At 46.3% G+C, this 18,085-nt stretch overlaps 1 protein-coding gene and 2 gene segments (V, D, J or C); 2 read left to right on the top strand and 1 right to left on the bottom strand.

Annotated features, from left to right (window-relative positions):
- LOC102996563 (solute carrier family 5 member 4) overlaps positions 1 to 18,085 on the bottom strand; it is a 77,672-nt gene that overhangs the window by 46,561 nt on the left and 13,026 nt on the right. The gene's annotated exons all lie outside the window — the stretch shown is intronic.
- LOC102976894 (immunoglobulin lambda variable 8-61-like) lies at positions 4,319 to 5,016 on the top strand. The segment is given in 3 exon segments: positions 4,319 to 4,370; positions 4,471 to 4,757; positions 5,012 to 5,016. Coding segments are annotated over 3 exon segments (338 nt in total).
- On the top strand, positions 15,950 to 16,409 carry LOC112061840 (immunoglobulin lambda variable 8-61-like). The segment is given in 2 exon segments: positions 15,950 to 16,001; positions 16,102 to 16,409. Coding segments are annotated over 2 exon segments (354 nt in total).

Genomic DNA, 18,085 nt, shown 5'->3' with positions numbered 1-18,085 from the left:
CCCGTGTGGCTCAGACTCCTGGAATCTTTCCTCCAGCTCCTGCCCCATCTCCCCCGTGTCTGTGTCTGCAGGGCGCCTCTCCCAGCCTGTGCTGACTCAGCCGCCCTCCCTCTCTGCATCTCCTGGAGCATCAGCCAGACTCACCTGCACCCTGAGCAGTGGGTACAGTGTTGCCAGCTATGTTATAACCTGGTACCAGCAGAAGCCAGGGAGGCTTCCCTAGTACCTCCTGTCCTACAACTCAGACTCCATTAAGGACCAGGGCTCCGGGGTCCCCAGCCGTTTCTCTGGATCCAAAGAGGCCTCTGCCAATGCAGGGTTTCTGCTCATCTGTGCACTGCAGCCCGAGGATGAGGCTGATTATTACTGTGCAATCTGGTACAACAGTGCTCCCCACAGTGACACAGGCAGATGGGAAAGTAGAACAAGAACCTTAGCCTGTCAGAACCTTGTTCATGACAACTTTTAAATTTCACATTAAATTGTATATATACAAAGTGTACTTGGAAGTACATTCTGGTTTGTAATGGATCTACTCCTAATTTTTAATTCAACCCTTCTTAGTCTCCTAAAAACTTAGAACAAAAATAAAACAAAATAATTCATGATGGCACTGAAATACTGCCTGCTTATCCATGTGTAAGCAACCAGAGAGGTAGATCTGGCCTTTCTTCTTACTATAAAGAAATGAGTCATTCCTCGTTTTATCTTCAGCAGAGCCCGGGGACCAGCCCAGCAGGTGGGCCGTCCACTACAGCGTGGACTCTGCTCCTTGAGGGTCAGAGCAGAGAACTTGAGGTGTCAGAGGCACAGCTGACACCTGTCAGGACCCAGGGGACTCCTGGGAGTGGGTTCTCCTGAGCCCACAGGTGCTGGCTGTGTCCTCCTCTCCTCTCTACCCCATCAGAGCATTTCCAACACTGCAGGGTGGGGGTGGGGCTGGGGTCCACCAGGAGCAGGGACTCCCCAGTACGTGCCTGTGCCCCTCCCCCTGTGATGCTCCTGATGAGCCCAGATCCAAGAGCACCTTCTCCAGCACAGGGAGCAGCAGGGACATGGGGGTTATCATGGCAATAGTGACAAGAGCTCCCAGGCAGAGCCCCTACCTTTGTGACCCAGGACACAGGTGAGTGACATTGAGGGTTCAGCCCTATTCTCTGGCTCCTGGTTTGTCCACAGGGCCTCCTTGATCACCTGTGGGCCCCGTCCTGATGAGGAGGTTGATTATCACTGTCACATATCTAATCACTACCCACCGCCACAAGGGACACCCGTGCTCTGGGGAAGTGAGATAAAAATCTGCCCTCCACGCCCCTGTCCAACCCTGACTGTGACCGATGCCAGCTCAGCTTTGGCCTCTGCTGTCACTTGTGCTGTTGAATCCCGAGACTCTCATGCTTTCGTCCTGGTCCATCTTTATGGCGTCAGTGAAAATGTCTCTGTTCCTTACTGGTCTCCCAGTGCAAACGCAATGACTGTGGGCCCAGATGCGAACGAACCCTCACAGGTACTGGGCAGGATGACGAGGAAGCAGAGGTCCAGCATCTGTGTCCTGGGAGACCCACGGGGCCTCTGCCAACCCCCTGCATGTCCCTCCCCTGGTCCAGGCTCTGTGCTCCTGCCCTGAACCCCGACACCTAAGCAAGCTGGGTTCCTCCCTTTCTCTGGAGCTTTCACTCTGAGGAGCTCCTCATCTCCAGGTTCTGGGAGACCCTCCCCATTAGGACACGGCTCTCAGACCCGTCACTTGCTTACTTTCTCCTCTTTCACCTCATGACCTGCCATACCTTTCCCCCTCTGGTCCTTTGTTTGGGGTGATATTGGATAAATATCATTATTTTGGACACAGACCTTGCATACCCACCCCTATAAAATCTATGGAGTTTAACAAATGAACTTGACCCAGATCCAATAAGATCAGGTAACAGGATGTAAGGGTTTCTAAGTCCAGCAATTCAGGGGGAAGCCCTGGAAAGGATGAGAGTCCCATTTATAGTCACAATCTTTATATCAAACATTTTACTGAGAAAGGGTTATGAAACTAGACTAAAAATATCTTAAATACATCAGAGTCGCAAATAAATACTGTCAGTATCATTCAGCGGTTAACGAGACCCATGGAAGTAATCAAGAAAAAGACACGTTTTCCAGAACATCATATTCTCACAGCAAAGGCAGAAATAAGAACAGAGACATGCAATCAGGGCTGGGATGCTACCTGGAGACCTTACAAACACAACAGCACCCAAATATCAACCTGGGAAGGTAACTCAGACAGGATCATGACCAGGTATGACCCACGGGTACTCCGGGAATTTTAAGCCTGGCACTTGGTTCAAGGTAGTTATGTTCTGGTAATGAATCCAGGAGCAAGTCAGAGCAAACTCAGACGTCAGGGAATCCTGAAATTCCTGGCACATCAGCATTCCATTTAGGGGTATGGAGGTCATTAGTGACCTGGAGAAATTAATATCTCAACCCCAAACTACACAGAGGGGATGCATTCTACTGCCCTGAATGGTGACATCAGAAAGATCCAACTGCCAGTGTCAGAAAGCCCTTCCAGGAGGCTGCATGTGTGAACTGGGGGAGGATGTGGGTCTGAGCCCAGCAGGGGGCGCTGCGGGCCTGGTCCTGAGAGCTCAGGGTCCTGGGCCAGGCAGTCTGGGAACACCCTCCACTGGCTCTTGCCCATGTGGGCAGCAGTGTCCTCACTGGAGGGTGACTTTCCCGCACCTGGGCCCCAAGGGGACACGAGGGCTCTCAGCTCTGAATAACACGCTGGCTTATTTCCTCCTCCTCCGTCATGCGGTCAGTGCCCAGACCTGCCGTTCAGGCAAAGACAGACAGACAGTTACACAACAAAATAAACTTGCTTCAATAAACTTGACCTCCAGTGATACCTGGATAGAGGCTAAGAGACCCCTGGTGGGGGGAACTGTCTCCATGACAACATGACCCCCAGGGTGTTCACGGCAAAAGTGTGATGAACGCAGGGGCCCTTTGTCACTATTTATGTTATTTTTCATTTTTTCACTGTTGTGTTATTTGTCATTTTCAACATCTTAAGTGAATTTTGGAAACTGAAACTATTTGTGTTTTTGTTCCTAATTTTTTGTTTTTCTTTTGTGTTAATACTCCGTCTCTTTTAAAAAACATGAGAGATATGAATTGCCTATTTTCCCTATACTATCATCAATACATTGGTGTAATAGCAAGATAATTTAGTATGAATATTTTTCTCCTCTATGAGTTGAGGTTCTCAAACACATGTGAAAAAAAATCATGTGAATTTTATTAAACAGCTAATTTACCAGCAAACCTAATATGAATACCAAATAATAATTTTATTAACACTGAGTTAAACATGATTTTTACACTCTCTTCCCCAAATACTTAAGAAATTTGAACTCCCTGTTCATCCTCTTTATATCCCAAATCGCTTCTCCACCCTTCCTAGTCCTTTGGCTCCACAGCAGAATGTAAAGGGAAGGGAGTTTTAAAACATCCCATGATGCTCACACATACTTGTTCACACACAGCGTTATTTTTATTTCTGGTTATGTGACATGTATTTCAATTCTGTTTTCTATGGTGTTGTGAGTTATCTTAATTTCTATGTGACGTTGTGAATTTTTCTCCTAAAATTGTCAGTTAAATTGAAGGGATGTCATATAATATATGCTTCTTCAAAAAAGGAGGCTGTCATCTCAAACCTGGCCGTGCAGCTCTACGTGTTGGCCCTCCCAGCCCTGGTCCCCACACCGCTGCTGCTAGGACAGGGTCCAGGGCTGAGTCAAGGGAGTCCCCTGTCCCCTCACACCCCAGACATGGGCTCTGTGATGTCACAGTGGACTCACTACTGGAGGAGGAGTGACTGCTAAGTTCCTCCAAAGAAGACAAGCAGGGGTTTCACTGAGGAAGGAAGAAATGCCCCAGGAATGGGGTGAGATTTGGGATGGACTAGATTCTGGGCAGGACGTGAGGACACCACATCTCTTCCTTTAGCTCTCAGACTCTCCAGGGAAGAGATGGAGGACTGAGGTCACCAGGGTCTTGGGGAGAACATTTGGTGAAAGATGTCACCCCCATCACTCAGTGTCTCATCCCCGTGCTGTCCCTGGTCTGTGTGAGGTCTCAGCATCTGCCTCCTTCAAGACCTCCCCCAGGGGACATCAGGTGACACTGGGCACAGAGAGGCAGGAAGCTGATTTGCATGAGGCCCCTCCTCCTCCTAATGGGTCTCGGAGGCATGTAAAAGCCCGAGGACCCCACACTCCAGCCCAGGAGGCTGAGGAGGCCGTGTCCTGGGAGTGTCCCCACCATGGCCTGGACGGCGCTTCTGCTCAGGGTCCTCACTTACAGCTCAGGTCAGGAGCTGGGACTCTGCATCCTTGGGGGCACCTACAAGCAGGGTCTCGGGGGACCTTGTCTCTGTAACAACCCCTGTCACTCTCCTGTCCGTTTTAGGGGTGGATTCTCAGACTGTGGTCCAGTGTCAGTGTCTCCAAGAGGGACGACCACCCTCACCTGTGGCCTTAGCTCCGGGTCAGTCACTACCAGTTACTACCCCAGCTGGTACCAGCAGACCCCAGGCCAGGCTCCCCAAACTGTTATCTACAACACAAACAGCCGCCCCTCTGGGGTCCCTGGTCGCTTCTCTGGATCCATCATTGGGAACAAAGCCGCCCTCACCATCACGGGGGCCCAGCCTGAGGACGAGGTTGACTATTACTGTAGTCTCTACGTGAGTAGTGGTAATTACTATTGCACAGTGATATAAACCCATGGGGAAGTGTACCAAAACCCACTCATGTGCTCAGAGGGCTCAACTCTTAGAGGCAGGAGTGGCAGAGAGAGGGTGGAAATGGTCAGCACCCAGTGGGGAGAGAGGCTCCGGGGCCCCATCTCCTGTCCAGTGGTTCACATGCCTCCCCCACACACTCCCAGGTGTGTCCAGCTTTCAAGGTGACTCCCTCAGACTGTGCATCCTCTCTCGCCCTCCCCCTAGAGTAATGAGGGGAGGGGCTTAGCTACAGAATATATTAACTAACAGGAGACTACTCAGAGACCCCACCCCTCCTTGTGGGGCTCATCTTATTCAAAGAGCACCAACAACATATCCTCATTCACTAATTTGGCCATGGACACTAAATTCATGTTTCATTTAGAATTGACATGGGAGCACTACCTGGGGTGTTGTTAGAAGTCCAATTCTCCTGCTAGACCTACTCAATCAGAAATTGGTGTTGGTGTCCCAGAATCTGTATTTCAACAAGCTCTCCAGGAGATTTTTAAACATTAATGTTTGAGAAGCAACTCTACTTCTATAATTACAAAAGTATTCCCAGGGATTTCTGTTTTAAAATTAGTCAGGGTAGGGGTTGGAGCTCAAGATGGAGGAGTAGAATGACATGAGCTCACCTCCTTCTTATGAAAACACCAAAATCACAACTAACTGCTGAACAGCCATCGACAAAAAAACGCTGGAACCTACCAAAACAGGATACCCTACATCCAAATACAAAGAGGAGGCCACAGCGAGACGGTATGGGGGGCACAATCATGATAAACTCAAATCCCATACCCGCCAGGGGGGCAACCCACAAACTGGAAAACAATTATACCACAGAGGTTATCCCACAGGAGTAAAAGTTCTGAGCCCCACGTCAGGCTTCCCAGCCTGGGGGTCCACCAACGGGAGGAGTCGTCCCCAGAAAATCTAGCTTTGAAGGCCAGTGGGGTTTGATCACAGGGCTTCAACGGGACTGGGGGAAACAGAGACTCCACTCTTGGAGGGCGCACACAAATACTCGTGCGCACCAGGACCCTGGGGAAAAAGCAGTGGCCCCATAAAAGATTGGGCCAAACCTACCTGCTGGTATTGGAGGGTCTCCTGCAGAGGTGGGGGGCGGCTCTGCCTCTCCGTGGGTACAAGGACCCTGACAGCAGCAGTTCTGGGAAATATCAATTGGCATAAGCCCCCCAGCGGCTGCCATTAGCCCCAAAGAGCCTGTAGGTTCCAGTGCTGGGTCACCTTAGGCCAAATAACCAAGTGGGTGGGAACACAGCCCCACCCATCAGCAGACAAGCAGATTAAAGCTTTACTGAGCACTACCCACAGAGGGCCACCCACCACCAGTCCCACCCATCAGGAGGCTTACACAATCCTCTTAGATAGCCCCATCCACCAGAGGGCAGGCAGCAGAAGCAAGAGGAACTACAATCCTGCAGCTTGTGGAACGAAAACCACAATCACAGAAAGATAGAAAAAATGAAAAGGAAGAGGATTATGTCCCAGATGAAGGAACAAGATAAAACGCCAGAAAAACAACTAGGTGAAGTGGAGATAGGCAACCTTCCGGAAAAAGAATTCAGAATAATGATAGTGAAGATGATCCAGGATCTCAGAAGAAGAATGAGGAAAATGCAAGAAATGTTTAACAAAGACCTAAAAGAACTAAAGAACAAACAGAGATGAACAATACATAATTGAAATGAAAAATACACTAGAAGGAATCAATAGCCGAATAATTGAGGCAGAAGAACGATAAGTGACCTGGAAGACAATGGTGGAAATCATTGCCGTGGAACAGAATAAAGAAAAAAGAATGAAAAGAAAAATGAAGATAGTCTAGGAGACCTCTGGGACAACATTAAACGCACCAACATCCGCATTATAGGGGTCCCAGAAGGACAAAAGGAGAAAGGACCTGAGAAAATATTTGAGGAGATAATAGCTGAAAAATTCCCTAACGTGGGAAAGGAAACAGTCACCCAAGTCCAGGAAGCGCAGAGAGTCCCAGGCAGGATAAACCCAAGGAAGAACACACCAAGACACATAGTAATCAAATTGACAAAAATTAAAGATAAAGAAAAAATATTAAAAGCAACAAGGGAAAAATGACAAATAACATACAAGGGAACTCCCATAAGGTTATCAGCTGATTCCTCAGCAGAAACTCTGTAGGCCAGAAAGGAGTGGCACGATATATTTAAAGTGACGAAAGGGAAGAACCTACAGCCAAGAATACTCTACCCAGCAAGGCGCTAATTCAGATTTGATGGAGAAATCAAAAGCTTACAGACAAGCAAATGCTAAGAGAATTCAGCACCACCAGACCAGTTTTGCAACAAATACTAAAGGAACTCCTCTAGTCAGGGAAGAGACCAGCAACTTAAAACAAACTTGTACACATATAGACTGCTATATTAAAATCATCAGGGTAACATTATCTCACCCAATAACTCTCAAATCACCATTCAATACCCCAGGAACACTCAGAAACAGATTGAAAATCTCAAGCCATCGCTGAAAACTGTGACTTGATTTCAGACTATGGCCAGAAGTTGGGAAGGAGCAATTCCCTAAGGAAGTGGCTACAATGAAAATTTAAGCCATTAAAAGCATCCCCTGTAGGACTGGCTTCTAGAGACACTGGTCCCACCACTGTGCTGACTCACCGGTGCTACGAAGGGAGGTGTAGGGCTGGAGGCCACGTCAGCACCCGGATGTTCCCTGAGGAATCCAGCACGGGCTGCAAGGACGGTGAGAAGCCCCGCGTGACCTTTGGGTTGATTTCCTTTCCTTCCTTCTCTATAGAAAATCATCTTGGAAACTAGCATGTTGAGGCAATTCAAAATGTGAAGGGAAGGAAAGATTTACATAGGTATGTTAGGATTATATTCATATATATGTGATTGTATATTTTTATATAAATATTATATATACCTGCATATTGACATACATATGTATGTGCATATATACATACATATATAATCGACCGTGTGCCAAGAAGAGGTAATTTAGTCTTATTTGCCCACCTGGCTCTGAAGCCCAAAATCTCTCTCAATGGACCATCTGGAGGCTGTGTGTCCCCGGCAGGGACGAGGACATTGTGTGGCAGCTCCAGCTTCCCCACCAAGGGCACAAGAGGCCCCAGCAATGCATGCTGGGAGACACGGCACTGAGGGAGACATGCCCAGTGGACGCTGATCCATCGTCAGGACTTCCAGGTCCAGACTGAGCATGTGGTCTCAGCAGGGCCATCTGCTCCCAGGTAAACACCAAGAGACCATAGATATTGAGAAATAACAGATTATCTGTCCATGCCACATTCAGGACAAGGTGTGCACAATACCTGACATTGCACTTGGACAGCTGCTACTATTTTAACTTCAAAATATATTACACTTATCAAAACCACTGAGCTAATTTATTTCTTTAAAAAATGTAAATGCAGTTTATTTACATCCACAAAATATTAATATTGAATGTAAAATTACAACCTAGGGAAAACGTGGCCTGTTTCTATACTGTATTGTCTGATGAAATAAGGAATCAGTTCCGTTTAATCCCATGTTTCTCATGACAGATATTTAAGTAGTTTATCACTGTAGTTTCAGAGCTTCTCAAAAACACAAATCCAGAATCAGATGTCTTTGTGGTGGATTTTATCCAACATTAAGTATGAAATAATAAATATTCTACACAAACTTTTAAAGAAAATAGAGGAATAAGAAATAATTCCCAATATTTTTTATGAGGCCAAGTTTTCCCTGATATTATAAACAAATACTTAAAAGAAAATTTAAAACCAATATTTTTCATGAACATAGGTACACATATATAACAAAGTATTTGCAAGTTGAATCTACCGATATAGCAAAAGTGTTCCATCCAGAAAGTCAAGGATGATTTAACACTTGAAAATCAGCCCATGTAAATCACACTTTAAAAAATACATATGATCATCTCAATATGCACCCATAAAAAAAACCTCCCAGTAAACTAGTAATAGAATGGGATTTTCTCAACTTGATTAAGTGCATCTATGAAAACCCCATCACTAATATCACACTGAATGGTTACAAACTGCATGTTTTCCCCAAGATCAGGGACCTGCTCTGGTACACAGCAGATCCCCACATCCTGTCTGCCTCTTTGCTCTAGAGATGCTCACAGCATCAGGGTTAGAGAGTAAGGGCTGAGTGTGCCAGTAATTTATGCAAAATTTCAACCTCCCTGAATAGATGGTCTAGTGTCCTGTCTCTCAGACCACTTCACTTCTGTGCTATTCTACCTGAAAACCCGTAACCTTAGTATAATCATGAGTAAACATCAGAGCAACGTAAATTTGGGGACATTCTTTAAAATACCGCACCAGTATTCTTCAAAATTCTCAAAGATATGAAAAGCAAGGTACCTGAAAAATGGTCACAGATGGAGGATTCCAGATGATTTTTGTTTGAAAAATGCAACATGGATTCCTGGACTGGATCCAGGAACAGGAAAAGGATATGAGGGGAAAACTTGTGAAAGCTGAATAAAGCCTACAGCTTAGTTGATATTATCTTAAGCAATGTGAGGTTCTTAGTTTTTGAAAAAGGACTGTGGTTATGGAGCATGGCCCCCTCTGAGCCTCTCTGGGCTCCAGCCCGAGGACCAGGCTGATTATTTCCGCTCCGTGTGGGCCGGTGGCCTCCACGTTCACACAGCGCTCCAGCCACCACGGAAGGCAGACACACACGAGTGGGCAGTGGGGCTTCAGGGGTCATCACCAAGGCCAGCGCCGGGGATGGGGCTCCTCCCCTCTCTCTGCACAGGGCAAAGAAGGCAAACCCTCAGCCAGTCAGCAGTCGCCTTGACCTGACAAACCAAAGGACATCTTCCCTGGCTTCCTACAGTCCTGGTCCCGTCAAACTGTCTGCATGCTAATTCCCTGGCAACTGGGAGCCCCCTTCTCCTGTATCTCATTGGTCACCTGTGTCACTTCTGTATCTACAGTGTGGGATTTCCATCGTCTTCACCTCATCCACAAAATCTCCCAGGCATGCCCTTTATCCCCTCAGCTCTCAAGTGCTCAGCGCCTGCCCCTCTGCTATAAAGCCACCAACCTGCATCCTCTCTCGAACCCTTGGTCTCCCTGCCTCCAGTGGGGAAGGTGAGGGAGGTGGCCCCTGTACCCCTCCCGGGTCACCTCCAGGAGGCAGGGATGAGGCCGCGGAGCTCAGCCTGACACCACCACTGCTGAGCAGGAGACCCAACATGAGGTTGGTGCTCAACAAATATCTGCACCTGCAGACATGCTCTCACCACAGGGACGGAGCGTACAGGCCCCGAGACTCAGGGTCAGCCACCTGGAGACCTCCTCAGGCAGGGAGGGCACAAGGGCAGCTTGTCCTGTGTGTGAGAGGCTGTTCAGCCTCTGTAAATCCCTATCTCCTAAAGTCAGAGGAAACGGGAAAACAAAATCACTCTGAGAATATATGCATCATCCAAAAGAAAGCAGGACAGAGAAAACATGGGTGCAAGCGTGTATGTGAAAATCAGTTCCACTTCACAGTTATCAGAATGTCCTAAAACGCCTTTCAACACAGTCGAATGTAAACACTCACACTGAAAAACTGCCTTTAAAGAAACTTAAGTTACAAAGAAAAATAACCTTTCAAATACGAATATCCCTAAAATACAAAACTAAAATGTATCTGGGCTTGTTTCAGATAAATATAATGAATTACAAATAAATATTATACTATCTACTAAGGTGACTGCTTTAGATATTTACTAATCCACTTTTAATTGGTTCATTTAAAATTTCATAGTGATGCAAACACATGGTGACACACTCGTGCATACAAATGGCACTGACAGTCCTATTGTCCTTCTCCATCCTCATATGAGTCCCAAAACTAAAGCAGGTAGGAGTCTGGCAATACACTTCCAGAACTTTGCTAGTGATGCATACACTTCTGTTTTGTTTTAGGGGTTTGTTAATGGGATCATCATCTTGCCCAAGCTTGATTTTTTGACAATGACAGCGTGGACTCTGCTCCTGAGGGGTCAAGGCAGAGATTTTCAGGTGTCAAGGGTACAGCTGACACCTGTCAGGACCCAGGGGACTCCCGGGAGTGGGTTCTCCTGAGGCCACAGGTACTGGCTGTGTCCTCCTCTCCTCTCTACCCCATCAGAGCATTTCCAACACTGCAGGGTGGGGGTAGGGCTGGGGACCGTCAGGAGCAGGGACTCCCCAGTACGTGCCTGTGCCCCTCCCCTTGTGATGCTCCTGATGAGCCCAGATCCAAGGGCACCGTTTTCTGCTCGGGGAGCAGCAGGGACATTGGGAGTTAACATGGCAATGGTGACAAGAGCTCCCAGACAGAACCCCTACGTTTTTGACCTGGGACAGAGGTGAGTGGCACTCAAGGGTTCAGCCCTATTCTCTGGCTCTTGGTTTGTCCACTTAGCCTCCTTGATCACCTGTGGGTCCTGTCCTGATGAGGAGGCTGATTATCACTGTCATACAGCTAATCACTAACCACCGCCACAAGGGACTCCAGGGTTCCAGGGAAGTAAAAATAAAAGATCTGCCCAGGTGGCCCTCTACCAACCCCTTGCATGTCCCTGGTCCCTGGCTCCTGGTCCAGGCTTTGTGCTCCTTCCCTGAACCCTGACACTTAAGGAAACTGGATTCCTCCCTTTCTCTGGAGATTACACTTGGAGGAGCTCCTTATCTCAGGTACTGGGAGAACCTCCCCATTAGGACATGGCTCTTCATAGCAGCACTATTCACAACAGCCAAGACATGGAAGCAACCTAAGTGTCATCGACAGATGAATGGATAAAGAAGATGTGTATATATACACAATGGAATACTACTGAGCAATAAAAAAGAATGAATAATGCCATTTGCAGCAACATGGATGGACCTAGAGATTATTATACTAAGTGAAGTGAGTCAGACAGAGAAAGACAAGTATCATATGATATCACTTATATGTGGAATTGAGAAAATGATACAGATGAACTTATTTACAAAACAGAAATAAACTCACAGACATAGAAAACAAACTTATGGTTACAAAAGGGAAAAGGGGTGGATGATAAATTAGAAGTTTGGGATTAAGAGATACAAACTACAACATATAAAATAGATAAACAACAAAGTCCTACTGTATAGCATAGGGAACTATATTCGATATCTTGTAAAAACCTATAATGGAAAGGAATGTGAAAAAGAAAAATACATATGTGTATGTGTCTGTGTTTGTGTGTGTAACAGAATCACTCTGGCACACACCTGAAACTAACACAACATTGTAAATCAACTATAATTCAATTTTTTTTAAAAAAAGGACGTGGTTCTCAGACCCGTCCCCCTTGCTCAGTTTCTCCACTTTCATCCCATGATCACTCCCACTTTTCTGCATCCAGTTTTTGTTTGGGATGATATGGGCTAAATATCATTGTTTGGGACACAGACCTGATAAACCCAGCCTCATTAAATCTATGAAGTCTTAAAAAATGAACTTGATCAGGTAACAGGTCATAAGGGTTTCTAAGTCCAGCAATGCAGGAGGAAGCCCCGTAAAGAATGAGTCCGATTGATAGTCACAATCTTTTATATCAAACATTTTACTGAGAAAGATTGCAAAACTAGACTAAAAATATTTTAGTCTAATCAGACTCAAAAATAAGTACTGTTAGGTACTTCCCTGGTGGTCGATTGGTTAAGACCCTGCGCTTCCAATGCAGGGGGCATGGGTTCAATCCCTGCTCAGGGAAGATCCCACATGCCATGCGGTGCAGCCAAAAAAAAAAAAAAAGTACTGCCAGGATCATATTCAAGGGTAACCGGGCACCCATGGAAGTAATCAAAAAAAGACTTGCTTTCCCCGAGAACGTCATATTCTCACGGCAAAGATACAAATAATAACAGAGACGTGCAATCGGGGCTGGGAAGCTACTAGGAGACTCTTACAAACACAACAGCAACCACATATCAACCTGGGAAGGTAACTCAGACAGGATCATGACCAGGTATGACCCACGGGTACTCCGGGAATCTTAAGCCTGGCACTTGGTTCAAGGTGGTTATGTTCTGGTAATGAATCCAGGAGCAAGTCAGAGCAAACTCAGACATCAGGGAATCCTGAAACATCTGGTTCATCAGCATTCCATTTAGGAGTCTGGAGGTCATTAGTGACCTGGAGAGATTAATGTCTCAGCCCCAAACTCCACAGAGGGGACACAGTCTACTGCCCTGGGTGGTGACATGAGAAAGATCCAACTGCCTGTGTCAGAAAGCCCTTCCAGGAGGCTGCATGTGTGAACTGGGGGAGGATGTGGGTCTGAGCCCAGCAGGGGGCGCTGCAGGCCTGGTCCTGGGAGCTCAGGGTCCTGGGCCAGGCAGGCTGGGAACACCCTCCACTGGCTCTTGCCCATGTGGGCAGCAGTGTCCTCACTGGAGGGTGACTTTCCTGCACCTGGGCCCCCAGGGGACACGAGGGCTCTCAGCTCTGAGTAACACGCTGGCCTCTTATTTCCTCCTCCTCCGTCACGGGGTCAGTGCCCAGACCTGCCGTTCAGGCAAAGACAGACAGACAGTCACACAACAAAATAAACTTGCTTCAATAAATTTGACCTCCAGTGATACCTGGAGAGAGGTTAAGAGACCCCTGGGGAGGGACCGTCTCCATGGCAACAACCAGGTCTCGGGAGCAGGGCCCTGGGGCTCCTCCTGCATGACCTGGATTCCTCTCTTCACCTCCTCACTCCCTGAACTAAGAGTGTCCTTTAGGGGAAAGTGACAACATGTGGGTTTGGGGGTATTTGCACTGCCTTGTGCTCCTGGAACCTGGGCACAGGGGCTGGGGCATCCATTCTTTCTGCCACCTTCTAACCCTCCTTCCACAGCCTGGGCCACATGCTGATGGCTCTGCTGTGTACTGTGTCTAGGTTTGATTTTAAATTGTTTAAAACTTATATAAAAGATAGAGGGCACATAACCTAAACTCATTTTCTCATTCTGGCAAATCAGTGGAGCCCAACCCAACAGACACAGAGTCAGATTCGAAAATCACAAGACTCTCATTTCCGATCACAGCTGACGGATGCACAAATGACTCAACATATGAGCCAGTAGAATCCATGTTCTACCCAGAAAGACTCCCCTTGACCCCCAGGGAGGACACGGTCTGAGACCAGGGTGTGTGTGCAGCCCCTGGTGCTGAGGATGGATTTGGGGCAAGTGGGGGAGGAGGCCCTGGTTTCCCCGCATCAGCTGTTCTCAGAGACAGAAGCTCCGCCCAGGGGAAGCTCCTCCCTGAGTCACGCCGCGTCACTCGGGACCCTCAGGGGGCGCTGCTCTGCCTTCTTCCTGCCTGGGAGGGGCTCCTGGGGCCCTGGGTGCTTCTCCCACATCCAGCCTCTGCATCACTCCATCCACACTGAGTCCTGATCCCCCCAGACCAGACCCGGGGGAGAAGTGAGTGTGACCCCTGGTGCCTGGAGAAGGCCTGAGACACCCTGCGCAGGTGCAGACCTGCGGGGTCCTCGCTGCCAACAGGACTCCCAGTGTGTTCACGGTGAACGTGTGATGAACGTGGGGGCCCTTTGTCTGCCGTCATGTACTTTATTTTTTATTTTTCACTGTTGTATTATTTCTCATTTTCAACATTTAATAGTGACTTATGGAAACTAACGCTGCTTGTGGTTTTGCTTCCTAATTCTTTCTTCTTCTTTTGTGTTTATACTCCTTCTCATCTAAAAAAAATGATAGATATGAAATTACCTATTTTCCCTACACTATCATCAATACATTTGTATAATAGGAAAATAATTTAGTATGAATATTTTTCTCCTATATGAGGTTCTCAAACACATGTGAAAAAAATCATGTGAATTTTATTAACAGCTAATTTACCAACAAATCTAACATGAATAGCAAATCCTATTATCACTTTACACTGAGAAGTACCAATTTTGTTCCTTATCTTCCCCAGTTACTGGAGACATTCTATCCTCCTGCTCAATCTCCTTACACCCTCCTAATCCCTGGTCCACAATCCTTCTTGTTGCCTCTGCTCCACAGCAAACAGTAAATGGAAAGAGGTTTTTTTTTGTTTTGTTTTGTTTTGTTTTTGTGGTATGCGGGCCTCCCTCTGCTGTGGCCTCTCCCGTTGCGGAGCACAGGCTCCGGACGCGCAGGCTCAGCGGCCATGGCTCGCGGGCCCAGCCGCTCCGCGGCATGTGGGATCCTCCCAGACCGGGGCGCGAACCCGGTTCCCCTGCATCGGCAGGCGGACGCGCAACCACTGCGCCACCAGGGAAGCCCCGGAAAGGGGTTTTTAAACTTTCCATGACATTCACTACAAGTTGTACATACACAGTGTTGTTTTTATTTCTGATAATGAGACACAAGTTTTCTTGCTTTGTTATATCTGATATTGCAAAATATCTCATAATTTCATGGTGATACTGTGACCTTTCTCTCTCAAAACCTGCAGTTAAATTGAAGAGACTCCATACAATAGATGCTTCTTAGAGCAAAAGTTGTTGGAATTCCAAGCCTGGCTGTGCAGTTCTGTGTGTCAGCACCCCCAGTCCTAGTCCCCCAAACCACTCCTGGGACAGAGCTTGGGGCTAAGTCAGGGGAGACCCCTGTCCCCTCACAACCCAGACATGGGCTGTGATGTCCCAGTGAACTCACTTCTGGAGAAGGAGTTACTGCTAAGCTCCTCCAAAGAAGACAAGCAGGAGTTTCACTGAGGAAGGAAGAAATGCCCCAGGGATGGGGTGAGATTTGGGATGGCCTAGATTTTGGGCAGGAGGTGAGGACATCCCATCTCCTCCTTCAGCTCTCAGGCTCTCCAGGGAAGAGATGGAGGACTGAGGTCACAAGGGTCGTGGGGAGAACATTTGGTGAAAGACGTCACCCCCATCACTCAGTGTCTCATCCCCATGCTGTCCCCGGTCTGTGTGAGGTCTCAGCATCTGCCTCCTTCAAGACCTCCCCCAGGGGACATCAGGTGACACTGGGCACAGAGAGGCAGGAAGCTGATTTGCATGAGGCCCCTCCTCCTCCTAATGGGTCTCGGAGGCATGTAAAGGCCCGAGGACCCCACACTCCAGCCCAGGAGGCTGAGGAGGCCGTGTCCTGGGAGTGTTCCCACCATGGCCTGGACGGCGCTTCTGCTTGGGCTCCTCACTTACAGCTCAGGTCAGGGGCCAGGGCTGTGCATCCTTGGAGGCATCTACAAGCAGGGGCTCAGGGGACCTTGTCTCCACAACAAGCCCTGCCTCTCTCCTGTCCGTTTTAGGGGTGGATTCTCAGACTGTGGTCCAGGAGCCATCAGTGTCAGTGTCTCCAAGAGGGACGACCACCCTCACCTGTGGCCTTAGCTCCGGGTCAGTCACTACCAGTTACTATCCCAGCTGGTACCAGCAGACCCCAGGCCAGGCTCCCCAAACTGTTATCTACAACACAAACAGCCGCTCCTCTGGGGTCCCTGGTCGCTTCTCTGGATTCATCATTGGGAATAAAGCTGCCCTCACCATCACAGGGGCCCAGCCCAAGGACGAGAACAAGTATTATTGTGCTCTATATGTGGGTAGTATGTTCATGTAGTGATTTATACCCATGGGAAGTGCGAAAAAACATCCTCATATGCTCAGAGGGCTCAGCCCTTAGAGACAGGAGAGTTATGGATTAGAAGAAAAAAGAACAAACTAAACCCAAAATAAATTTTAGAGCAGAGAAAAACCAAACAGAGAATACAAAAACAATAGAAAATCAAAACAAAACTGAGTAGGTTCCCTGAAAAGATTTTTTTAAAAATTAGACAAACCTTTAGTCAATTGACTAAGAAAAAATATAGATGACTCATATAACTAAAATCATAAAGAGTAAGCATTACTGCCAATTAAACAGAAATAAAAAGGATTACATGAGAGTTCTATGAACAACAGTACAACAACAAATTAGATTCTGTAGATGAAATGGACAAAATTCCTAGAAATGTACAATCTACCAAGACTAAGTTATGAAGAAATAGAAAATGTGAATAGGCCTCAAACAGGTAGAGAGATTAAATCAGTAATCAAAAACTTCCTAGGAAAGAAGAAACCAGAACAAGATGGCTTCACTGGTGAATTATACCAAAGATTTAAAAAAGAATTAACAAGTTCCTTCTTAAGTGCAGTAAGCAGTGCATCAGTCTCATAAAAAAAGAATTAACAAAAATCCTTCAAAAACTCTTCCAAAAAGTTGAAGAAAAGTCCAAAACTACCTAGCTTAATCTATGAGACCAGCATTATCCTGATACCAAAGACCCTGCAAGAAAAGAAAACTACAGACCAATATACCTTATGAAAACTGATGTGCAAATTCTCAACAAAATACCAGCAAACTGAATTCAGTAGCATATTAAAAGGATTCTACACCATGACCAAGTGAAATTTAGTCCTGGAATACAAGGATGGTTCAACACACAAAAATCAATCAATGCAATACACCATATTAACACAATACAGGAAAAAAAACCCATAATCATCTCAATTGATGCAAAAAATCACTAACAAAATTCAATATCCTTGCATGATATAAACACTCAACAAACTATGAATAGAATAAGCTTACCTTAACATAACAAAGGCTACATATGAAAAACCTATAGCTAACCTTATATTCAATGGCAAAAGACAAAAAGCTTTTCCTGCACTATCAGGAATAAGACAAGGTTGCCAACTTAGAAATGAAGAAGTAAAATTATCTCTGTCTACAGACAGTACAATCTTATATAGAGAAAACCTTAAAAATTCCACCAAAAAAAGTTAAAATATAATTCAGCAAAGTTGCAATGTACAAAATTGACAGACAAAAATCTGTTGCCTTTCTGTACACAAACAACAAATATAACCAGAAAAGGAAATGAAGAAAGTAATTCAATTTACAACAGCATCAAAAGAATAAAATACTTAGGAATAAATTTAACCAAGTTGGTGAAAGACTTTTTCATGGAAAACTATACCACACTGCTGAAAGAAATTAAAGAACACACAAATAAATGGAAAGACATCCCTTGTTCATGGATTGGAAGACTTAATATTGTTAAGATGTCAATACTATGCAAAGTAATATACAGATTACTTGCAATTCCTATCAAAATCCCAACAATGCATTTTGAAATAATAGAAATATGCATCATAAAATTCATATACAATCTCAAGGGACCCCTCAAATAGCCAAAACAATCTTGTAAAAGAAGAACAAAGTTGGAGTTCTCACACTTTCTGATTTCAAAA

The sequence above is a fragment of the Physeter macrocephalus genome, chromosome 19 (genome assembly GCF_002837175.3).
Source record: "Physeter macrocephalus isolate SW-GA chromosome 19, ASM283717v5, whole genome shotgun sequence".
NCBI classification, from domain to species: domain Eukaryota; kingdom Metazoa; phylum Chordata; class Mammalia; order Artiodactyla; family Physeteridae; genus Physeter; species Physeter macrocephalus.
Note: the sequence above shows the minus strand (reverse complement) of the source record. Positions and strands in the feature narration are given on the sequence as shown.